We start from the raw sequence: 26,406 nt of genomic DNA, 5'->3' as shown, positions 1-26,406 counted from the left end.
CCACCTCTAGGCATTAGACAGTATATATATAGTAATTCATCCTGTCATATTTGTTTTTAAGTCTTGATGTTTTCTCTTTAGTTGCTTAGACAAAAGGATAGAGTAAAGCCATTCAGAAAATAAGAATGTCTAGAAAAAATAAAATCAAGAATAATGGAAAATGAGTGAAAACAAAGAAAAAATAAAATCATGACAGGAATGAAGAGAAAACAATATGTGTAAAAATGGGCATGGCTAGAAAGTATATTGTTTATATGGAGTTTGTCTCTTCAGGTGATGCTGAAACATAATATTAGTAGAAAATGTGTTCAGTTTAGAATAATGTTGGTGAGTGTATGAAAGTAAAATACATCAGGTGTTTGTACTTGATTGTGTATAATTTTAGGTGAATTTCTTCAAGATATGCATACTACTATTCATGAGATGGATGACAAACCTGATTACATCAACTATCGCATACTCCTTTGGAATGCTCTTGCTGAGTTCCCTGAAGTGTGTGAAGCAAAAAATAGAGATTTAACACCTCTCTTCTTGTCTTTTGTTGAGTAAGTATTGTTTCTGAGAATATTTGGTTGGCACTAAAATATCTTGTGTAAAGTATTCTAGAGATCAGCAAGTTTTGATCTTGCATTGCCCGATTTTTTGTTCTCTCACAGTTACTTACATAGATACTGTTATGATGAAACAGGCTATTTTATTGAACTAATTTAATCAAGGATGACCCAGTTGGTACATGAACACACACAATAAACTTGACAATGGATAACCACACTTTACTAACTTCTGGCTATTTACTAAAGTTTCTTCCCTCACAGAGGGACTCTGGCTGGCAGTCTTTACCTGGTGCGGTGATCCTTCCTAACTTTGACAGGTCTCATATTTCACCTTGCTTTGCTTGCACTAGTCACTGTAGAGAGCATTTCAATGTAAATAGGTTTGAACCCACTTAATGGCTATTACAATGCCTGACTGCTGTATACTTGGCTCAAGTTCAGACAAGATCGATAACTTGCACAAGCAATGCTCGTGACTGCTCCTCATACTGCACTCTTGGCTCACGACTTGTAACCGATTACTCAGTACTCAACACAACAGCACCAACTCACAACTGCCTGTTCGTGACAAGCCTGCTTTTTATATATCTGGTGATGAAAGTTCTAGTATCCTTGGGGAGCAGCAGAATAGGAGCATTCATAGTTTTACTTTCCAGAAAATCCACAGAAACACCAAACAAAAACCACAATAGAAACAGAGGCCATCATATGCCCTCGGTTTAACTGGAGCTCTCCAGCCAGATTCACCCATCCCTTCCAGAAAATATCGGTGGTGGTGGTGGGGGGGTGCTTTCAGAATGGCTGACGGTCAGATGGCCATGTAACATTGCCCCTTTGAGAGCTGATCGTTCCACCCAGGTATCTTCTTTGTCTATTCCTCCCTAAGCTGCCAATCAGTTCAGATGCACCACCTTCATCTTGTAACTTGGGCTCCTTTGTTTGCGGTAGATGATATAATTTATTCTCTTTAGAACACTGTAAGGCCTTTCCCACATCTTCTGGAACTTGGAAGAGAAAAGCCTCTCTTTCTTAGGGTACGCTATATTATTGTCATACTCGCAGTTACCTGTGGCTTTGCTCGCATGGATTTCGTAATTTGTTAAAAGTAATCGTTCCTCGGTACTGTACTAAGAAGTTATCTGAAAATCCCTAAAACATAAAAACTTGCTGAAATATTGAGTTTCATTTACCCCAGAAACTCTTTGTATGCCACGTTTGTGGTATTGCCTTTTGGGGCTAAGATGACCATGCAACATACAATTGCACGTATGAGAAATGGTCTTCTCTTAAGTCGGAAAAAGAACATGTTTCTTTTTGAAAGAGAGTCCAAATACCTATTTCCACGCTGAAACACCTTCAGTTTTTTAGATGTAGGTAACCCCATAAAATGAATTCACCCCCACCTCCAACAAAGTGGATTTTCCAAAAACAACAAAAATGCATGTTTCTTTATTTTATTTTTTTCGCTATTATGTTTTACTTCGCACCGACACAGATAGGTCTTATGGCGACGAAGGGATAGGAAAGGCCTATGAATGGGAATGAAGCGGTCGTGGCCTTAATTAAGGTAAGGCCCAGCATTTGCCTGGTGTGAAAATGGGAAGCCACGGAAAACCATCTTCAGGGCTGCTGACAGTGGCGTTTGAACCCACTATCTCCCGGATGCAAGCTCACAGCTGCGCGACCCTAACCGCATGGCGAACTCGCCCGGTCTCTTCTCTTCATTTTTAAAGGTGATTCCAAATATCAGTTTTTACATCAGTAACATCTTCAGTTTTTGAGAAACAAGTATCCTAATAAAAAATAATCCAACTCTTGTTTAACTTCTTTTCACCCCCGTTAAGTGCTTTTTCTGAAAAAAAAAAAGTTACATGTTCCTGTATTTTTAAAGGACTTTTCAAAAATCCAAGTTTCTCGTCTGTAACATGTTAAGTTTCGACATATACTGGTACTTATTTTGAAAATTCACCTGCTTCTTCAATTTTTCAATTCTTTTCACCTCCTTAAGTGCTTTTTCTGAAAACAAACAAAATATATGTATTTCTTCATTTCTAAAGAGATGCAAATGACCAGCTTTCACGTCTGTAACTTCTTCAGTTTTTGAGAAATATTTATCCTCATAAACAGAATTCAACTCCCTCTTTACTTACTTTCACTCCCTCCCCCTTAAATTGATTTTCCGAAAACAAACAAACAAAAAAAAAAAAAAAAAAACAGTAAAAGTCCGTTATAGCGAGAATTCATAATGGCGAAAAATTTACTTGCTATAACGGATTGTCGTTATATCCGATTTTTGTATAAGTCGGCAAACCCTTCATGCACTTTAAAATCGGTATGAAACGGCAATCAGTTTGTCAAAACTTGCGTTTCCGAGGATGATATCCACACTACGGCTTACTTGTTTGTTTCGTAATCCGATACTACGTGAAAGTGTATGTTTAATTTCATTCTGAAAAAAATATAGTACCTTGTATCTCCGAATCCAAGATGAATCCCGCTTTTTCCTTCAAAAAATTTAAATCAGGCTCAAAAAGAAGTTTGTAAAATCATATGAATGCCTTGTTGTACAGTAGGCCTACGTATTTTTAGACTATTTTTAGACGCTGAAAATTGACTTTCGTCACGCTGTATTTCTTTATTTTTGGCGGCTGACAATTATTATTTCCGCGGGTTTAAGGACCATTAACTTAACATTGGCATCATAATACTGAAGAGAACTCGTTGAAAACTTTTCGGCAATACCTATTCCATGCAATACAATACAACGATCCATCAGGAAATTATTCTTGCTGTCTATAAAACTGTTACTTTTACGCAGCGTCAGATATAACTGGCTGCCGCTACACGCACGTCTCGCTTGTCGGATTCGGCCGAATTCAGCGGCTAGCGATGTATTGGCCTAATCTCGAACGTTGAAAGTCAACGAACGAGTTTATTGCATCACGGTATGGCCATTCCGCCCTTGCTTTTTCGTGCACATACCTCACAATTTCATCTTCGACTTCTTTAAAGCGTCCTTGTTGCGGACCACTGAATGCATTTTTTATACAGTAAGCATTTTTTAGCTCTTTGTGTTCACGCTAACGCCAAATATTGGCTTTAGTTAGGCCTATGCCGTATTTTCTTGCGGCTGCACAATTATTCTACATTTCCGAGTGTTTAATAAACATTAACTTATAATTGGCATCATATCAACTAGAACCCGTTGAAAATTTGCCGGCAATACCTTTCCCACGTATCTTGACAATACGACTATCCATCACGAAAATATTCCTGCTGTCTATAAACCTTAATTTTACTAAGCGTCAAGTACAATAGACGCGTTATGACTCTGCCACTGAGTAGCCATGGTTTTTCTAAGAATTCGAAGGGTCACATGTTTTGATGCCATTCTGCAGATTTGAGAAACACACAGGCTCTGTACAACCGGTTGTCGCGGCTAGCGATGTGTAGTAAAGAGGCGGTCGTTTATTGTCAACGAGTTCTTTGCCCGTGTGAAAAGAAGCAGCGTGGTTACCGCGGTTGTTGCCAGTGGTATCCATTAAATTACTGTTAGGCCGCGAATGCAACAACCCTTGAGTTTTCGCATGAGATTCTGAGAAAAAACAGTCTTGGATTCGGAGAAATACGGTATCTCTACAGAGATTTCTGTGGCAAACACCTCAGCTTTCTTCTTCAAAGAGCGTCACCTAACCTAACTGTATATGTAGCCTATCATGAAAACATATTTGAAACGCATGTAGAGAAATAACCTCCTCGCGAAAATTTTACATGTAAATAGCCGTAACTAGACGCGAGAAGGTATGAAATATCCTCTGAAATCAGTGATGTACTCTGCCATATCTTGAGGTGTATCACATTCTTACTTAATTTCCGTATATAACATTAAAATTAAGATATCGTTTACTTCAGTCTTTATTTTTAACGAGTTAACAACTGCTATCAGCCAAGTTATTTACGCATTTATTACGAAAACGTGTTTTTCACTTTCATTTCGAATTTTCTTTAGAGAACATCAGTCAGTGGGTATTACTAATAAACTCCAACATCGCCTTTGAATGTCAACGAGAGAGCTCGCAAATGCACAAAGTGAGAAAACTATACAGTACTGAAGATGATCGATAGCATTTTGTTGCAAACGTTTCAGTTTTCTTATTCAAACAGCGTCACGTATCCTAACTTAACCGTACTATACTATGATGAAAACACACTTCAAGCACCAGTAGAGAAACTATACCTTTCTCGTTATAAATTTTCATATTAGCCTTTCCGTAATTTAACCAGACGCGACAAAATATAAACCAACCTCTGAAATCAATTAAGCACTCTGCCATATCTCAAGGTGTATCCCATTCTTACTTAATTGCAGTATTTAGCCTCAAAATTAAGCGGTCGCTTAGTCAGCCTTAATTTTAACGAGTTAACAACCGTTATCGGACACGTTATTTACGCATTTATTACGAAAATATGTTCTCTTTCATTTCAAATTTTCTTTACGGAGCAACTGTCGACGGATATTACTAATCGACTCCGACATCGCCTTCGAATGTCGACGAGAGAAATCGCTAGTGCACATGGCGAGGAAACGATGCCGAAGGTAATCGATCGCATGCAATATCATCGCTGGGGTGCATAAATATCGGTAACGGAAAAATCGCGCGCTCTTAATCGCTCGTAATAACGGATGCGCCTGTGATAGGGTTCTCACTGTAACCAAAGGACGATACACAGTTTAATATAGGAATTTTGAAGGGACAGAAAAATGTTGCCGCTATAACGGAGTTCTCGTTATATGCCGTACTCGCTATAGCGGACTTCTACTGTACGTGTTTCTTTATTTTAAAGGAGATTCTAAATACCAATTTTCATGTCTATAACATCTTTAGTTTTTGAGATTTCACTATCCTAATAATAGAAATTCAACTCCTTTATCACCTCCACCCTCATTAAGTTGATTTCCCCCCTCCAAATGCGTGTTTCTCTATTTATAAAGGAGATTCCAAATACCAATTTTCATGTCTGTAATATCTAACATCAGATAAATAATTCAAGAATTTTTCGATTCTTTCAGCCCCTTAAGTGGATTTTCCAAAAACAAAGAATACACGTTTATTTTTAAAGGAGATTCCAAATACCAATTTTCACGTCTGCGACAGCTGTAGTTTTTGAGATATAACTATCCCCATATGAAGAATTCAACTAATTTTTCAATTCCTTCACCCCCCCTCCCTGAAGTGGATTTTCTAAAAGCAAAGAAATACGTGTTTTTACGGAAAATAAAAATACATGTTTATTTATTTTTAAAAGAGATTAAAAATAGCAATTTTCACGTCTGTAACAATTTACGTTTCCGAGATATACTGTAGATATTGTCTTTTTAAAAATTTGCCCCCTTTGTCACTCCTGTTCACTCCCCATTAATTGGATTTTCCAAAAACAAAAATTACGCATTTTTTATTTTAAAAGGAGATTCCGAATACCAATTTTAATGTCTATAACATCTACAGTTTTTGTGATATAAGTATCGTTATAACAGGTATTCAACCCCATTTTCATCTTTTTCACCCCCCTTAAGGGGATTTTCCCAAAAACAAAAAAATACATTTTTCTTTATTTTTAAAGGAGATTCTAAATACCAATTTTTACGTCTGTAAACATTTAAGTTTTTGAGATATAGATATGCTTCTTTAATTAATTTATCCTCCCTTTTCACCCCCTTAGCAATGGACTATCCAGAAATCCTCCCTTAGTGAGCACCTACCCTCTAATATAAATGTATCCCCAAAATTTCATTTCTTTATGTCTAGTAGTTTTGGTTTGGTGATGATGAATCAGTCAGTCAGGACATGTTATTTTATATTTATGTAGACTAGGTCATTTTCATGATGTCTGGTAGCATCCACTCATTGATCATATCGTGCCTTCATTCCCATCATCAATCTCTTCTGGATAGTGGCGTGTACCTCCTCCAGTTTCCTTACCAGATTCTACTGGTTGGTTGGGGCAGGATGGTCCCCAGGTCGGCTAAATGCTAAATCCTCCAGGAGTCTCAGTTCTCTTCCAAACATTGTCCTTGGTGGTGTGCATCCCATGGCTTGTGCGCTGCAAACCTGTATGCCAAGGGGAATAGGGCAAGATGATGATCCCAGTCCCTCTACACTTCCATTCAGCAGTCACGACTCCAGTTTCCCTCAAAACTCCATGGTGATCCTTCAGTAGAGAACTTTGTGTTTGCCTCCCCTTTTAGAACAGAACTTGCATTCATTTGGACAAGGTCTTCGGGACTGAGTGCTGATCTGCAGAATATGTTTTATCTTGTGGAGGCTCCCCTCGATCTTTCACCATCTGGCTTCCATCTTCTTCTCCATTATCTTCTGGTTTTATTCTATCTTGTTCTGACTTTCTTCCACAACCACGACCATCATCATCATCACAATCATCTCAATCATCTCCTAGCCTTCTTCGATCTTCTTCCTGATCATCATCTCCTCCTCTTCCATCTTCTCCATCATCATCTTCTGGTCTTATTCCACCTTCATCATCATCATCACCACCACCACCATCACCATGCATCCCAGGTAGCGGATTGGGGTCTCGCCGGACTTATCCGGAGGGTCTGAGAGAGGAAAAAAACCCATTATCATCATCTTGAAGAGTGCATTTAGCTGGCCTCCATTTTCGTGAGGCTTCTGGTCTCCGTGGGCATGCAGTAAATTACTACAAGTGGAAATGTAAAGATTTATATGTGTGCACTCACCGTGCCCAGACGCTCTGGGATGCTCCTGTTGGAGGTTGAAATCTTTAGTATCTGGGCTGCTGAAGCACTGATTACAATGATGTGTCGCACATGGGGTCTATTCAGTCTTTTGATACCACTCTTTTTTTTTTTCAGATAAAACACTGACGGTTTTATTGAACTAATTTAATCTAGGATGACCCAGTTAGTACACTCACAATTAATAATAAAATAATCCTATTTGCTTTACGTCCCACTAACTACTTTTACAGTTTTCGGAGACACCGAGGTGCCAGAATGTTGGCCCACATGAGTTCTTTTACATATCAGTAAATCTACCGATACGAGGGTGACGTATTTGAGTACCTTCAAATACCACTGGACTGAGCCAGGATTGAACCTGCCACGTTGGTGTCAGAAGCATCTGAGCCACTCAGCCCGGCCCTCAATTCACCATTTGGAGGGTCCATGAGAAAAATGTACAACACGGGAAAACGGAAAATCTGAGAATGTATGAAACCATCAACAATTTGACTAAACATTACAAAAAGGAAATATGTTTAATTATAATCTAACAAACATTGCTAAACCAAATCAAACTACAGCCCCAATGGGCCTTTTCCTACCAAGCGACCGCTGCTCAACCCAAAGGCCTGCAGTTTACGAAGTGATGCATGGCCAGTGTGACGAATCCCCTCGGCCGTTATTTCTGGTTCTCTAGACCGGAGTTGCCATCTCACCATTAGATACCTGCTCAATTAAAGGTACTCACGTAGGCTGAGTGGACCTGGAACAAGCCCTCATATCCAGGTAAAAATGCCTGACCTGGCCAGAAATCGAACCTGGGCCCTCCGGATGAGAGGCAGGCAAGTTAGACTGCAGGACCAGTTTCAAACATTAATTACCGGTACGCGAGTTAAAACATCTCGTACCGAGCTCGATAGCTGCAGTCGCTTAAGTGCGACCAGTATCCAGTATTCAGGAGATAGTGGGTTCGAACCCCACTGTCGGCAGCCCTGTAGATGGTTTTCCGTGGTTTCCCATTTTCACACCAGGCAAATGCTGGGGCTGTACCTTAATTAAAGCCACGGCTGATTCCTTCCCACTCCTAGCCCTTTCCTGTCCCATCGTCGCCATAAGACCATCTGTGTCGGTGCGACGTAAAACAACTTGTAACAACAAACATCTCATTACTTTATATTCAGTTTTACCAGGGAAACTTCGTCAGTTTCCTGTGAAAACTTCTTTCAGTTCAGCAGCTTTGATCAGCCAAATTCTTTGAAAATTCTAAAATGCCAAGGTAAACAACAATCGACCACAAGCAGTTTTTAATTCTCTAATCTAATAAAGTAAAGCACATTAGGTACAAAAGTGCCCAACATGATTGCAAAATCCCTTATTTTCTTAATATTCCATTGTAATTTGGTCACCGGTATATTGTTCGTAGTCAGTTTCTGGAAATCTTGTATTGCGTAAATTAGGCCTACATCGACTTATAAAGGTTAAATTGATGATCTCGAAAATATGGTTTAGAATATAAGGATTGATTCTCAAAAGTTATCAAATGCATTATATTCAGTTCTGCCTGTTACTAATCACCATCAAATTGGAAAGAGAAAAAATATCAAAACTTCAGAAATTATGGTTATTCATGCCCTTGAGCTCAGCTGGAAAGCACGCTCGCTGCACAAGTCAGTACGAGTGGGAAAAGATACAAACTTTTTAAATGTAGCGTGCGCAAATAAAACAACCGTGGTTTTTATGACATTTAAACACGAAAACAGAAATTTCCCAGTCTTATATTAGGACCAAAACAGTAATAGGCAATCCAAAGACCTCCCATGGCTTTATGTATGTAAGGTGTAACATCTGTTCTGGTCTTGATGACATAATTGTAAACGATTATATTAAAATACTGGATTTGTGCTAAGAAGGAGCAGTTTCGATTCCTGCCTGAAAGCCTAGTGACTATACAGTGCCCTAAGGGAAGTGCCGAAAACCTCTTCGGCGATACAGTGGAAAAAAGTAAAAATATAAACGTCTAACCCTGGACATAATGTGGACATTTTACAAATATGAACATTTGACGAAACTTGTTCCGTCTTGCAAGTAGAGCTGTTAAAATGCGCTCTGTCTCCTTCCAATTGTTGTGGCCACTCTTTGCTTTATGATTTCTGAAGATTCTCTAAACAATAACACCCGAATGTGATGCTAAGATGGTCCCTTATGCAAGTTCACCGCCGATTGCTTTTTCCTTACAGTATTTGCTCTAATAATCACAATGACAGGGCGTTAACACCGAGATCCATAAGTATGCCGTAGCCTTTTTTTCATGAGATACAGTTTCGTGAAAAATGTGTGATCGAGGATTTAGCATTGATGGGACTGAAATTTCTGGATGGTCGATCCGGGAAATCGTTTCTTCGAGGAATGGATAATGCAGGACTTTTACAACGTGATTTAATTAGGATGCTCGTGGCACCACGTAATTTGGATGAATAATCCGGGAAAGCATTTTACTTCTTCGTATACTTCCCACCTGTTATCGTGAAAGTCTTTTGCGATAAGGCCACGAATTTTGTGATGGCTAGTATTCCTAAGCAATGAGCCGAATGGATAGTAGCTGAGAACGTGTCCCAAAGTTTCAATCTCACCGCGGGCGCACCTGCAGTGGTTGTTCTCCTGGCTTCTACCATACACATTATTACAATAGAATAGAGTACATTGCAGAGTTGTTGACATTGTTAACATTAGTGCATCTACAGTACTTGCAGTTACTCAGTTCGTCCATTGTCCTTATAGAGTACCTCGTGATATCTCCCTTAACAAATGTACGCCTTGAACAGTCCTGACCTTAACACCAAACCTATTTATTATGGACTTCAGAATGCCTACCCTTGCAGCAGTCAAGTCTTCTAATTAAATAAAATGAATTTCATTATAAAGCCTGTATTGTCGTACATATTTCATTATAAAGCCTGTATTGTCGTACGCATGCTTAAAAGGCATGGTCAAATGTTCCACCTTTACAATACTAAAATTTTAAATTTAATTATTTAAATAACATTTAAAAATAACGGAACATGTTCCATCTATCTTGTAGACATCATCAGCTGAAAAGTTTTAAGATTAAGAACAAAGGACAAGGACGAAAACATATTTAAAATAATTCAGAATACCAAATGAGTCAATTAAAATGTTGAAGAATATGTTGGAATGTTCCGAGCACAACACTTGAATACTGTTAAGAATGAAAATTAAAAATATGTAACACATGAGATGGTTCAATAAAATTGGTAGTAGAGTCCTTCTTGACGTGATGAAGCTGTGTTGATATACAGTTTGCTGAATGCGTCAGTAGAAACTTGGTGATATGGAGCACAATGTATAGTTCCAGTAGACTGAAGATAAATTGTTAAATGTATGTTAAACATAAGTGAGGGTTCCAGTAAAATAATATTGAGTTTGTTTTGTTGGCGTGATGATGTTAACAATTCTTGATTAAAAAGTAAGCGGAATATCTGATCGTGATTTCATAAGTGGAATGTGCAGTAGAGTGCCCTAGAACGAGAATGAAGGCTATTAACATTAAAAGTAGGCACTTTTTTGAAGCATCTTGTAATACAAAAGAATGAAATAAAAAATAAAATGCGGCACATCTGATTGCTTATGTCTCCGCCTGCCCAAGAATGGCTAGCTCAAGTGTGTATAGATGTTTGTGGTTGATTGGAGGTGAACTGTGGAGGTCGTTTGTATGTTTGGAAGTGAGATTTACCTGTATCCTGTGCAGAAATTCCCAGGCTTAATGTTTCCCTAAACAGACTGACTGCTATTTCATCAGTGTTCTCAGCGGATAATTCAGGAATTCCAAACACACAAACAATCCCTCTCTTTTGTTTCCATTATGGCATATTTGGCTGAAAATGACCTCATTAAGTAAAAGAGGTCAAAACTAGTACCATTATTAAGAAAGCACTAAAACATCAACTTATGTGTATGTGTATTCCTTACCTTTGATTGTGATCAGTTTGTCAATAAGGATCCAGAATGAAACTCATTGCTTACACTCTATTATTGCCTCCACAATAGCTGATAGAATGTCCTTAGACTGAAGGACTGCTTTTACCTGCTGGACAGTAGTGTCTGCCAAGGTCACCTCATTTATTCGCCCAGTGGTGGCCATGATCATTAGGGTGTCAAGTCTGTGTGGTCTGGCACCGTTGTTAGCCGGTTCAAATCCCATTGATGGAAAAACTTTTCACCACCAGTGTAGATGAAGTGGTGGTATAAAATTTCTAATTACTGGGTTGTGTGCCAAAAGCCGGATTCAATTCCAAACTTCTCCTTCAATGCTTATATGGCGTGAAACTATATGCTACTGTTGATAGCAATTTGTCCATTGGATGGGGACGTTAAGCCTTGAGCAGACCCCTCGATGTTAGTCAACAGGAGTAGACAGCTTGCAGGCATTGGGTTTCACCTTCTCCCTACCACATCATGTCGCATCCAGACACACAGGTCATCCATGAATGTCAAATAGAATGACCTGCACCAAGCATGCCGAACATGTCCTTGGACACTTCCGGCACTATGATAAATTAATTACATAAGCCTCATTTGCCACACCACCTCCTGCCCCAGTCTGGGCTCCCGTACTCTCTGATATCTTCTTGGCTTTGCCCATCATACAAATATTACTTATTTGACGAAAATACTTAGCACTTCTTGATTTGAGTTCACTTGATGTTAAGCACACACTGTAGTGAAAAGGACTGCCTTACTTTAAAATATCACATGCTTGAAGTTCACCTGCACAAATACTTCTTCTGGGAGCACACACTCACTAGTACTAACAGATATCTGCCATGACACATTCAACATTTTAATCCTAATTTCTGTGATATTGTGTTTAATGGCTTTAGTGTTTAAGTAGCATGCATATATTAATTTACCATGCTTTCTATCCTTTTTCAGGGAAGAATATGCCAAGACAAATTATGAAGTAGCCAACTCTTGGAATATCAGGCTGAATGCCTGTGAGACTGAGGACATGGAGGTGGATGAACCTGAAGAAGATAATGAGGTTGCAGCAGTCAAGCGTGCATTGTCAAAGAAGCTACCTCCTTCAACAGGGAAAATGAATTTGAAAGCTTCCTCTAAGTAAGTAGCTTACTTCAAATTCTCCACTCTGGCATCAAATTCCTTGTGTTTAAAAGACAAGTATAATACATTGAAGGATGTTGCTGTCTTCTGCAAAGTTCAAAAGTTACCAAGTATTGAACTGTCAGAATCCCATAATAGGAGGGCATGGAAAGATAGGTATGAATGTCTAGAACTCACTTTGTGAGGAACTAGATAGAGCTATTGAAGTATTCCTGAAAAGTCCTTACAATCGCTGACTTAGCTGAATATGTGTACGTTAACTATGCGTGTAGTGCAGTTTTTGCACCACAAAACATTAAAATGTTAAAATTCTTATAGTAAAACGGTGAGGGAAAGATTTCATATGGAGTTGATGTTGCTTCTTTCTATTGTTTGCTGATGTAGTTAATGTACACTCATGTTCATAAAAAAAACAGAACACTTTAAAAGACTAGAGATAGGAATTTCATATTCACAAGATACTAGCATTTTCCCGCTGGCTCCGCCCGCAATGTACAAAGTATGGTGCTATTCGTTACTACACTCACGGATGTATTTGCAAAGTTTCGAGTTAATGAAATAAAGCACATGATCTGCTGTTGTAATAGAATGTAGTATTATGTCAACAAAACACCTGAAAATACATCACACAAAGAAATTGAATTAAACGTCGATTGGAACAACACTACGCGCTGAACTGTTAAAAAGTCCTTCAAAGATGTCCGTCATGGAGATAGATGTACTCATAAATTTTCTCAGAATCTACCAATGTAAGTAGTTATTACCTCAAAAGAACGCGCTTCATTCACTGAGTGTTTTTAGACCAAAACAAACTGCGTACCTCAATTAGAACGAAAGATATGATTACTTCAATGAGAAAAAAATGTTGAAGAAATGAGATGTCAAATTGAATGTGCACTCATAACTTTGCTCAGAATGAACCAGTTTGAATAGTTAAGAGCTGAAATGAAAGAACCTGATCCACTGAGTGTTCTTAGGCCAAAATGAATTCCGTACCTCAATTAGAACCAAAGATATGATTGCTTCAAAGATACAAAAAATTGAAAAAATGAAATAATTTGAGGAAGGTGGAAATGAAGTGATTTATTGTACCTGATGACAAATTTGTGCATGAATACCTTTAAGTTAAAACAAAAAAGAAGGAAATCCTGGCTATAATTTGTTTTAACTTTAGGGTGTAACACATGGATGAAATGCTCAAATTCAGCTATATTTTTTAGGCGTTCTTTGGCATGTTTGTAGTTAGCAACTTGGCCATCGTTTTTATCTACTCCTCCCATGTTCTTGTTGTAATCTAGAACAGGGAATGGTTTATGGATTACTCTTTTCCTTGTCTGAAAATCGCTCATGCTTTCATCATGGATTGTGCTGACTAAGGTAACATCTGTTTTGTCTTTCCATTCCATAATCAAATGCTTTTTACGAAAAGCTGCAATTGTTTCCCTCTTCTGCAGTCTGGCCTTCTTCACTGTGTCTGGAAATTCCTTTCTGTTAATCCTCATAGTCCCCACATCAGTATTTCTGCTACACAATGTGTTAACTAGTCGTGGACTAGAAGACCAATGTCAAGGTAGAGACAATACTCTTTATCTAAAAAATTGTGAGTTAGTTCAAGTACAATTCCGAACAAAATTTTCTCACCAGGATATTTTTGTCCATGCACTATCTTCTTGCCAGTATCAAGTACAAAATTCCATAGGTAACCTGACCCACTTTCATGAAGTTTATAGAATTTCATGCCAAATCTGCTTCTTTTAGATGGAATAAATTTTCCAATCATCCTTTCCATGGAAGGAGGTACTTGTCGACACTGATGTTTTGGTCAGGAGAGTGTATTCGGAATAAAATCTTGATTGTAGTTGATCAAGTATTGGCTGAATTTTATAGAGCTTTTTGTTGTGTGTGTTATGATTAAATTTGAAATTGTCAGAAAGGGGAGAAACTTCAGGAGGAGGTGAAGAGATTGTGTTCACCATTCTCAAGGGGTCCACTCCCTCCAAATGTCAGTGGATTGAGGCTGAGCTCTCCCATCTCTCCTATTTATACCATGAGTGCTGCACGTATCATTTGGTGGAGTGCTCTCAGTGTTTTTATTTCACTGTTCCTCGGTACTAGAATTTGGGCTTTGTTAACATGGTCTGCTGCATCTTTCTGGTTGATGTTGTTAGTGTGTTAGAATATTTCTATCACTTCCCGATGCAGCCGGGCATGGTAGTGTACTGTGGTAAGCCGTATGTGTGTATCCTTGTACTGTATGTCATGGCCGTCAAAGAGATAGTGTCTCTGTCTGTCCTAGGGGGCTGTGTCGGTTATGTTCCTTGATTCCGAAGGCTCTGCACCTCTGCGTTCTGCCTATGTAAACATGACCACAGTTGCGGAGGATGCCGTAGACTGCCAAGGAATGTATGTGGATTCTCTGCGGAACTGAGTACGTCCTGGATTTTAGTAGTTGGCTCGTGAATGTTCTTCACCGTGTGCCTTGAGAATGCCAAACGCAGTCTTGGGTGAAGCGTTGGGAGACTTCTTCCCTTCTGGACCATGGCCTACAAGCCTGGAAAACATGTATATAGAATTGGACATCAGCTCCTCACGAGGATCTTTCTTAGACAACTGTATGCTACAGCAGCAGCAGCAGCAGCAGCAGCAGCAGGAGGGGGAGTAGTAGTAGTAGTAGTAGTAGTAGTAGTAGTAGTAGTATCTTAAGAAACAAAAAGAGAGAGCAAGTAAACACCAGATTTGTGAAGGCTGAGGGCGGCATAATATTAACAAAGCCAGAAGAAATAAGGAACAGATGGAGAGAGTATTTTCAGAAGTTGCTGAACATAAGAACTGATGACAGTCATTCAATGGACGACCAGGAAAGGCAATTAGTCGATGAAGAAATGGATAAAGAAATTACAATGAATGAAATTGAAATGGCAGTAAGAAAGATGAAGAATGGAAAAACTGCTGGAATAGATGAAATTTCAGTGGAGATGATAAAAGCAGCTGGAGCTGTAGGCCTGCAGTGGACATGTCGAGTTCTCAGGATTGTCTGGGAGAAAAAGGAGGTCCCTGATGATTGGCAAAAAGGAATAATCATCCCAATTTTCAAGAAAGGCAATAAGAGAGTTTTGAAGAACAAAAGGGAATTACTATAATATCCCATGTTGCTAAGATAATGGAGAGGATACTGGAAAGTAGGATAAGGTTGAAGGTTGAGAATCAGATACTACTGGAAAATCAGTTTGGTTTCAGAAGTGGAAGGTCAACAATAGAGCCCATTTTCATTATGAGACAGCTAATGGAAAAGCAATGGGAGTACGGGAATGATATGGTGATGACATTCATCGACATTGAAAAGGCATATGACAGTGTTCCCAAGACTAAAGTTTGGGACAGTCTGGTGCAAAAAGGAATTGGACAGGGATTAATAAAAATGATCATGGCAATGTACAAGGAATGTTGTAGTTGCATGCAAAAACAAGTTGGCAGGACAAGTTGGTTCAAAATAACAAGTGGGCTGAGGCAGGGAAGTGTTCTATCACCAATCCTGTTTACCATAGTAATGGATGACATTATGAGAACAGCAAAAGTAGAATATGGAGGAAGAGAAATGAACATGCTGTTATTTGCAGATGATATTGTGATTTGGGGAGAAGATGACAGGAAGGTTCAAGAACAGTTGGATGTGGTGAATGGGAAAATAGAAGAATGTGGGTTGAAAAGTGTAGAAAAGAGTAAAACCCTTGTTATGACTGGAGGGGAGAAAGAAGGGAAAGGTCAGATTAGACTTGCAGACAAGCCCCTGGAAGTAGTGGAAACATTTAAATACCTGGGGAGTGAATTAATGGAGAATGCCCGACTGGATGCTGAAATTAGTAAGAGGATTCAAGCTGGAAGCTGTTTCTATCATAGTGTAAGAAACATGTTATGGGACAAAGATGTGCCAATGGAAGCAAAGGAAACTATGTACAAGATGTATTACGTACCCATAACTACTTATGGAGCAGAAACTTGGACAGTGACAAAGAAGGATGAGAGTCGAATACAGGCAGCCGAAATGAAGTTCTTGAGGAGTATGTTACAGAAGAGTAGAAGAGACAAAATAAGGAATGAGAAAATCTGGGAAGAAATTGGAGTGGAAAAAATGAATGATAGAATTGAGAAGAGCCGACTAAGATGGTTTGGGCACGTAAAGCGAATGAGTGATGAAAGAATGCCAAAAAAGGTGATGGAAATGCAAATGCAAGGAAGGAGAGGCCGTGGTCGACCACGATTGAGATGGACGGACACAATCCAACGCAGTATTATAGGAAGAAACCTGGACTGGTACACAGTGTTGGAGGAGGAGTGGTGGAAAGACCGAAGAAAATGGAGAGGAAGCATATTTGCCCCTACCTGGCTACAGCTGGATAAAGGGAAATGATGATGAGGATGATGATGATAATTTTTATGTACACTGACTGACAGAGCAAATGCAACACCAAGAAGGAGTGGTTCGAAAGGGATGAAAGTTGGGGAAAAAACAGAGACGGCACAGACGAATAATTGATGTTTATTTCAAACCGATATGTAGGTTACACAATGCGCACGGCATCAACTCAGTAGGATGTAGGACCACCGCGAGCGGCGATGCACGCAGAAACACGTCGAGGTACAGAGTCAATAAGAGTGCGGATGGTGTCCTGAGGGATGGTTCTCCATTCTCTGTCAACCATTTGCCACAGTTGGTCGTCCGTACGAGGCTGGGGCAGAGTTTGCAAACGGCGTCCAATGAGATCCCACACGTGTTCGATTGGTGAGAGATCCGGAGAGTACGCTGGCCACGGAAGCATCTGTACACCTCGTAGAGCCTGTTGGGAGATGCGAGCAGTGTGTGGGCGGGCATTATCCTGCTGAAACAGAGCATTGGGCAGCCCCTGATGGTACGGGAGTGCCACCGGCCGCAGCACATGCTGCACGTAGCGGTGGGCATTTAACGTGCCTTGAATACGCACTAGAGGTGACGTGGAATCATACGCAATAGCGCCCCAAACCATGATGCCGCGTTGTCTAGCGGTAGGGCGCTCCACAGTTACTGCCAGATTTGACCTTTCTCCACGCCGACGCCACACTCGTCTGCTGTGACTATCACTGACAGAACAGAAGCGTGACTCATCGGAGAACACGACGTTCCGCCATTCCCTCATCCAAGTCGCTCTAGCACGGCACCATGCCAGGCGTGCAAGTCTATGCTGTGGAGTCAATGGTAGTCTTCTGAGCGGACGCCGGGAGTGCACGCCTCCTTCAACCAATCGACGGGAAATTGTTCTGATCGATATTGGAACAGCCAGGGTGTCTTGCACATGCTGAAGAATGGCGGTTGACGTGGCGTGCGGGGCTGCCACCGCTTGGCGGTGGATGCGCCGATCCTCGCGTGCTGACGTCACTCGGGCTGCGCCTGGACCCCTCGCACGTGCCACATGTCCCTGCGCCAACCATCTTCGCCACAGGCGCTGCACCGTGGACACATCCCTATGGGTATCGGCTGCGATTTGACGAAGCGACCAACCTGCCCTTCTCAGCCCGATCACCATACCCCTCGTAAAGTCGTCTGTCTGCTGGAAATGCCTCCGTTGACGGCGGCCTGGCATTCTTAGCTATACACGTGTCCTGTGGCACACGACAACACGTTCTACAATGACTGTCGGCTGAGAAATCACGGTACGAAGTTGGCCATTCGCCAACGCCGTGTCCCATTTATCGTTCGCTACGTGCGCAGCACAGCGGCGCATTTCACATCATGAGCATACCTCAGTGACGTCAGTCTACCCTGCAATTGGCATAAAGTTCTGACCACTCCTTCTTGGTGTTGCATTTGCTCTGTCAGTCAGTGTAAAACATTGTTATAGTCTAGTATGTCTTTTCTCTGGCACTGCAGTCTTATGTAAAATGAAGATTGGCTTTTTATGTCAGTGTCATTGTGGAGGTGCCTTTTGTAAAATGATTTCTCCTACCACTTGAAGTGCTGTACTCATGGGTTTTGAGTGTTTACTTTGGAAGAGTGCTGTTCATAATTTGATTGCCTGTTCCTTGTTTAGAAGATTGTTCATGTATTTTTCTTCTTCTTCTTTTCTTTCAGATCTCTGCTGGCTCATTTAGGTGTCTTTGCTAAGCTTCGGACACCTAAATCCTTGTATAAAGAACCACAAGTAAATAAGATATATCATGATCTCTTGACTCACAAGAATCCTAATGTTCAAAAGATGGCTCTGGATTGCCTCATGACATACAGACATAAATTCCTCTTGCCATATAAGTAAGTAGATACTTGTTCAATTTTATTCATGTAAATAGTTTTAAAATTGGTAGAGTATATAAGCAATTATGTTTGATAAAGATCCATGAAAGTTGTTTTATTTTTTTAATAGTAAAATTCATTTTAAAATAATGTGATGGGCGGATGACCTAGATGTTAGGCCCCTTCAAACAACAAGCAAATAATGTGATTTCTCTGTAATTACTTGTTAACCAGTAGTATACCTGTTACAGATGAAAACAATAATGAACATTTACTTATTGAACTTTTAACACATTATGTACACATATTTACATAGAAATTCTTATTTGTTACGGTTGTTGTGTTATGCAATTCGATTTGTAGCCATGTTGTTTGGAATATCTTCGCAAACTTGTCAGAAAGAGATAACCATGTAACCTTTTTTGATGAATACTGATATAAATATGAATAAAAATATGTAAATAAAATTACTCAAAAACTTAATAAAATTAATAAGCATAATTAACCGAAATGTCCGTAGTATGGGCGCCAGAGTTCACCAGAATGGATCCCTCGAATTTAGATAAGAGCATGATAAACTTTATATCCCAGGGCGTGTACATAATGCTGCGTACTGGTACATCTGCTGCTGGCCTTACCTAACCTCCTGAAAACGACTAATTAGGTAGAAACTGCACCTAGGTTCATCAATAACACTGATTCTAAAATAGCTAACTATATTCTTAACAAATTCCGTGCATGAGCACCTCATCAACATACAACATTATGCATATAATACACACATAAAATATTGCTGGAAGACTCCATATGTACAACAACAACAATAATGAAAATCATGGGAAAACGAAAGCGAGAACTAAGCTACCATTTGTAGATGGTCCGATGAACAATGTACATGTATGAAGATAAATACCCTTCACTGTCTCTTTATCAATTCGACTTACCGATTCTCATAATCGGCAGTTATCACATCACACAGATACTGTACCTTGTACTACTGTGTTCACATATTTTAACACTTGTTGTAAAGATATATACACCCGTCTGTCGATCCTCAACATAAATTATGGAAAGTCTGAGATAGCTTTCACCAACATATAATGCTAGGCCCCCACAAGTGCTACAATACTTAATGCACAAGCACTCTCCACAATCAGCCACTTTCCACGAACATAACAAGACTACGCTCCATGAACGTTTGAAGTCCAGTCCATTGCTGCCGTGTCACTCCAGTACCGTGTATCAGCACTACTTCCTTCCCGTACAGTGCGTCAGTTGTAGTTCTCTTATACAATGTCACTGGTTGTAGTTATCTTCCTTCTCGTTCCTTTACAATCACCTCTACAATCTCCCTTACACTGTTTTCGGTTGCCGCCGTATGATCAACCTTTATAGACATCAACATCCCCCTCCTCTCAGATGATATGTCTGGATTGGTGCTTGCCAGCCAATCATGGGTGGTCCTCTTCTCAAGCCCAAGCCCTGAACTACTTCTTCCTCCCAAGACAATAACAAACTGTGGGGTATATTCCATGAGTCACCAAATTTTCCTAATACAACAACAAGCCCATCAGGCTGGGATATATACATGACTCATGAATTTCCCGACACAAGTACATCACAACAAACACTGGGGTAGCCATATGACTCATTCAAATTACCAGAGTTATTAAAGCAATGTTATCCCACTCGTGCAAAACAAATTACTCATACCTACATATGTGGATATCTTCCAGTTTACCAATATAAATGGCAAAATATATAAATGAAATACTGATAATAATAATGATGATGATAATAATAATAATAATAATAATAATAATAATAATAATAATAATAATAATAATAATAATAAATCGAATACTGACAATAATATCTCTAACTTCTACATATAATTCGGGGGTGTGATATATAATACCAATATAAATGGTCCGTTATTGGACATTATAAATTTTCCAGCTAACTCATTCTTGGTTGCCAGCGTTTCGCCCTCGTGTGCTAGGGTGGGCTCATCAGTTGGTACCTAGCACACCTACCAATACGCTGGCTAGTGCATACCGTGGAGGCCACTGCGTAGGCTAACTGGAGCCACCGGCAGTGCCAATGCACTAAGAGACTTTGTCTCATCACTAAAAATTGATGCCTGCTTGGCCATCAGATGATATAGATGTTGATTCCCATAGGGAATCTGAAATATTTGTCCTGAATGAGTAAATTTATAATACCAATATAAATGGTCCGTTATTGGACATTATAAATTTTTTTTTTTTTTTTAGTGATGAGACAAAGTCTCTTAGTGCATTGGCACTGCCGGTGGCTCCAGTTAGCCTATGCAGTGGCCTCCACGGTATGCACTAGCCAGCGTATTGGTAGGTGTGCTAGGTACCAACTGATGAGCCCACCCTAGCACACGAGGGCGAAACGCTGGCAACCAAGAATGAGTTAGCTGGAAAATTTATAATGTCCAATAACGGACCATTTATATTGGTATTATAAATTTACTCATTCAGGACAAATATTTCAGATTCCCTATGGGAATCAACATCTATATCAGGTGTGATATATGTACTATCACAACCAGAAGTTGTAAATAGAAGTACCCTTTATTAGGTTCTTTTAATTGAAAATACACTCGACAAATAAACTAGATCTTAAGTAGAGATTAACTACCTGTTTGGAAAATGCATCCATCATGAAAATTTCAATGTTCTCTGGTTTCAGCCATCTTGTACGGTTGTTCACCATCACACCATAATGTGAGATAGAGCGCTCAGCATTCACATTTGACGTAGGGTAGAACACAACTTATAGAGCTACTGTTATAAATTTGGGATATTCCTCTTTCAGGGAGCACAAAAAACGGAAAATATTCAATGGAGATGTATCTGACTCTTACATTTCTTCTTATAGCATTTTCTGAAAGAATGCTTACAGACTAGTTGATGCTGCATATGACAATTTTCTCAGTTCTTTCTGTACATCGTCTAGAGTTAGGATCTTGTTGCATACATTTTTCGGAGCAAACTGGTTTCCAAGGGCTTCAAAAACAGCCCTTGAAGGGTCGACTATTATCACCTAATTTAGTTGTTTTTTTTTTTTTTCATTACGGGGACAATGGGATAGGAAAGGCCTATGAATTGGAAGGAAGCGGTTTTGGCCTTAATTAAGGTAGAGCCCCGGCATTTGCCTGGTGTGAAAATGGGAAACCACGGAAAACCATCTTCAGGGCTGCCGGCAGTGGGGCTTGAACCCACCATCTCCCGATTACTGGATACTGGCCGCACTTAAGCGACTGCAGCTATCGAGCTCAGTCCTAATTTAGTTTCATCAAACTCTTCCGAGCTGTTGTCTTTAGAGCGTTGACAGCGTTGGCTCTGTTAATTGGTGATATTTCATTGAGGCAATCATTAGGCTTAGGTGAAAACACTACCCTAGTTAACAGATCCAGCATGCTCTTCAATACTCTGAGCTAAGACAGTTGTCTGCTACAAACTGAGCTTGAACTCTTGTGACAGCTAGCTCACTGCTACTCATATTATTAAGAAATGCAGCAACACTTGTTCTCTTCGCTCATCTTATCCATAAAGTCAACAATGTCATCTTCGCTCATCTTATCCTTAAAGTCAACAATGTCATCTTCGCTCATCTTATCCATAAAGTCAACAATGTCATCTTCGCTCATCTTATCCATAAAGTTAACAATGTCATTCAGATGTTCATTAATGTAGGCAACAGCTCAAACCAAGTATTCCGCATTGTCTGCGCAGGTATTCGAAACAGTTTGATATTCCCTGCATTGTTGTCATATCTCGCGCAAAAAATTTTGAGATGCATGTTTCCTTCGTCTAGTGTTTGGGAAAGCTGCCTTGGTTTGCAGCTGCCAAGTTAATCGATGTTGCACTGCCAGATATGGCCTACAAGATTGACTTTGTGAGCCCAGCATTGCTCATGATCAAGGCTGCTACCAATCAGCCCACTTAAGGTACTCACACATGCATCCATATAATGAACCAAATCAGTAACTATGCTCAAAATGGTGTCAAATTGAATATCGTACTTGTTCAGGGTGTCCACAACACTGTGAGCATGTGGCACCCCTAGCTTTATCAAGCACCACATTGGCAGCTAAATACACTTCCTGGCTGTTCCTTGCTTCCAAACGGTGAAACAACACATTAAAAACACAGTTCCCAGCTTGCAAAGAACAAAACGTTTTTAAAAATCTTGAATGCTCATCTTCAGCTCTTGTTGCTGTTTACCTCTCAGTAGGAATGTAATGCTCCTGAATGTGATCAATGGACAAGTCTCCCCTAACTTTCAATAATAATAATGTTATTTGTTTTACGTCCCACTAACTACTCTTTTACGGTTTTCGGAGAACCCCTAACTTTCATGTACTTGGATAACCACTACAGCATCTTGTGGTTGTCTTAACTTCTCAACTCTAATCCCAGTACTCAAGAATGCCTCAGTTGTGTCAGTAATAAATTAATTTTTATCTTATGCCTTCTTTGCCTTTGAGAGCATTTCCCCCATGGATAACTGCCGCTTCATTGATCCCTTCTGTTGGCGTGCTTGTGGTTATCACTAGTGATGTGTTTCACCACCATGTCCCATCTTTTGAACTTCAGCCTTTCATCACAAAATTTACATATCTATATTTTTTTAACGTTCACATAAAACGTCTCCAGGCTGAAGTCATTTGTCCATTAATAAATTATAAAACAAGTTTTAGGCATTGCACCTAGTCATGTTTCATTTTTTCATTTACAATTTAAACACAGCAGTCACTGAACCAGAGAGTGATTACATTTAAAAGAACAATGTGGTCTGCGTGGTCTTGGGGAGTATTATGACTTGGCATGGCATGGTTCAAGTATGTCTTAGGTAATTGGCACGGGTAACTTTTCCAACTTAAGTGTAACAAAAGTCATAATACATTAGGCCAAATGTTGCAGAATTCCAGAGTTATCCATTGAGAAAAACTTATTTCTATTGTTACAGGGATTTAAAACTCCACTAAATACCAATTCAAACAATTGAATATCATAAAAGTTATAGCTGAATATTTTTGAAAAAATAAGGTCTTAGCTAGAGACATAAACCGTATATTGGGAACACTGCTACATTGCATAGTGCTAAGAATGCTCATCAAAAAACGCTGGTACCTTGAAGTAGGCTACGCTCAAAAAGTACCATGTGTCTGCCAGAGTGTGTTGACGTTTAAAAAAGTATTTTCCAAAGTCAAATACAGAATTCGCATAAAAATAGTGATTTAGCATCATTTCGCCATTCAAAAAGCATACTTTTGGGATCAAATACATCAGTTATGAGAAAATTCAAAAATAAAAATTTCTTTTATTGCGTCTCACAAATTTCACAGATGTCTAATGATTGGTGATCAGTGGCAGAGCATTTTACCTCTTACTTGTTCTAGTCTTATTCCTTTTGTGGTTCCTGTTTTGACAGTTTTTGAATAAGCAACCTGATCATGCAACCCATACTGTTCTGAATCTCTCTCTCACACTTTCACTGATCATGAAATATCAGTCCTGCCCATGAGCCTCAGTTTCTGCCCTTCTAAGAAATCTACCCCATTTCAAATTGTGGCTGATGCCCACTCTTTTGTAAGGAAACTTCACTGTCATTTTCAATACAGAGGCAGTTAATTATCACCTGACGATGTTGAAACATTCCTAACTCATTTCAAGAGCCCATCTAGTATTGAAACTCAACCTCTACCACCTGAACATCTCCTTCAGATAGTATCTAATGTCCTCCTAACTAGTATGTCCAACCTCAAATTCCTAGCCTCTCTTCCTACCCAACACAACCCGACAAAACACGAATTCCATGCTCTGAAGTGACTATATGATAACCCTAACAACATCATTCTTTTCTTTCCGCTGACAAAGGATCAAGTACAGTTGTCATGAACCGCCAAGATTATGACTGTGAGGCCCTACAATAACTTTCCAACACTACCACTATCTCCCTATTAACCAACCTACCACTCAAGATCAGATTCTGAACTTAGCCACTTACCTCAAAATCTGTGGACCGTATGAGGGCCTATCTGAATCCTCTGTCAGTTGCCTTATCCCAAACAAGAACCATACTCGCAAGTTCCACTTGCTTCCCAAGATACACAAGGCCAAAATTCCAGGACGTCCCATCGTTTCAAGCCAGGGTTCTTTCATGGAACGTATTTCAGCAGTGGTTGACCAACATCTTCAACCCTTTGTATGATCTCTTGACTCTTATATTCGTGACACTGGTCATTTTCTTGAATGTCTTGCCTGTCTTCCCATACCCCTCCACGCAAATTGCCTTCTGGTTTCTACTGATGTCACTTTACACCAAAATCCCTTACGTAGATGGACTTAGAGCCATCGAGTCCTCCTTGAACACATGGCAACCTGGTATGCTGCCTCACATTTCCTTCCTCATCTACGTCATATAATACATCCTAATCCACAATTTTTTTCAATTTCTAGGGGGGAAATTATTCCACCAGATTTGTGGCACTGCTATGGACACCAGGATAGCTCTGTCTTATACCAACCTCTTCATGAGAAGACTCGAAGGATTTTCTTGCAACTGAACCTTTCCAGCCTCTAGTCTGGTTGAGGTTCATTGATATTTTTTTTCCTGTGGCACCGTGCAGCAAGCCTTCTCAACGCATTCCTGCAACTCTAATTATGGTGTCCATTTGACACATCTCTCATTTTCCTTGACATTGACCTCTAACTGCAGGATGGCAGAATCAACACCTTTGTTCATGTCGAAACCACCAACCATCAGCAGTATCTTCGTCACAGCAGTTTTCACCCATATCACACAAAATGATCTCTACCATTCAGTCTTGGCATCCAGGGCAAATGGATTTATTCAACCTCTAAAGCCCATGCCTCTTACATCAACAACCTGAGGAAGGCATTTACTGCTGGGGGTTACCTCACCCAACTGGTTGCCCACCAGATCTCCTGGGCCATGAACTCTGTTTCCTGACTTGCTGAGCAATCTAACCCCATACCCTTCATAACCACATAATCATCCTGGTCTACACAAAATTAATCACATTTTAAACCAAGCATTCTCTCTTCTGTCATCCTCCCACCTAACCTCAAAAACATTCTCACTTACTATGAGCCATACCAACCTCCACCCAATTCTGGCTCTCATATCTGTGAACACAGCCCCTGTAAGACCTGCTGTTCACATACACTGAGCACCACTTCAGCAGCACCACCAACAAGTCTTATCCCATACAAGGTCATCATGAAGGTACTTCATCCAGCGTCATCTGGTGGCTTCAGTGCAGACTCTGTACAGCTTTATACTTTGGCTTAACCCCACACTAGTTAAACGTATATGTAGCCACCGCAATACCTGCAGAATCCCCAACGTAGATCTTCCTGTCCCCCATTCACACCAGGTACTCCATCAAACCATGTAATGGCAAGTATTATTTTCTCTTCCACTGACGAAGGCTGCAGCCAAAAATGTTGGACCCATGTTTTTCTTTTATGTGTATTCCATCCATGTGGTCTACATGATAAGTCGCTACTCTCTATCTGTTTCCTAGACATAAAAAATAAAAAGTCTCTTAGGCTGCTGTTTCATTTAGCACCTACGATATGGTAGTCATTGTCAAGTCTAACATTCAAGTGGAATTGATATCTCTTTTT

At 39.8% G+C, this 26,406-nt stretch overlaps 1 protein-coding gene across 1 annotated transcript in view; it reads left to right on the top strand.

Annotated features, from left to right (window-relative positions):
• Positions 1-26,406, top strand: part of LOC136874515 (small subunit processome component 20 homolog) — a 278,038-nt gene that overhangs the window by 50,235 nt on the left and 201,397 nt on the right. Inside the window, exons 11-13 of the mRNA XM_068227773.1 lie at positions 386-545; positions 12,265-12,450; positions 18,557-18,733. Coding sequence (XP_068083874.1) covers positions 386-545; positions 12,265-12,450; positions 18,557-18,733 — 523 coding nt within the window. The remainder of the gene's footprint in view (positions 1-385; positions 546-12,264; positions 12,451-18,556; positions 18,734-26,406) is intronic.

The sequence above is a fragment of the Anabrus simplex genome, chromosome 5 (assembly GCF_040414725.1).
Source record: "Anabrus simplex isolate iqAnaSimp1 chromosome 5, ASM4041472v1, whole genome shotgun sequence".
In the NCBI taxonomy this organism is placed as follows: Eukaryota; Metazoa; Arthropoda; class Insecta; order Orthoptera; family Tettigoniidae; genus Anabrus; species Anabrus simplex.
Note: the sequence above shows the minus strand (reverse complement) of the source record. Positions and strands in the feature narration are given on the sequence as shown.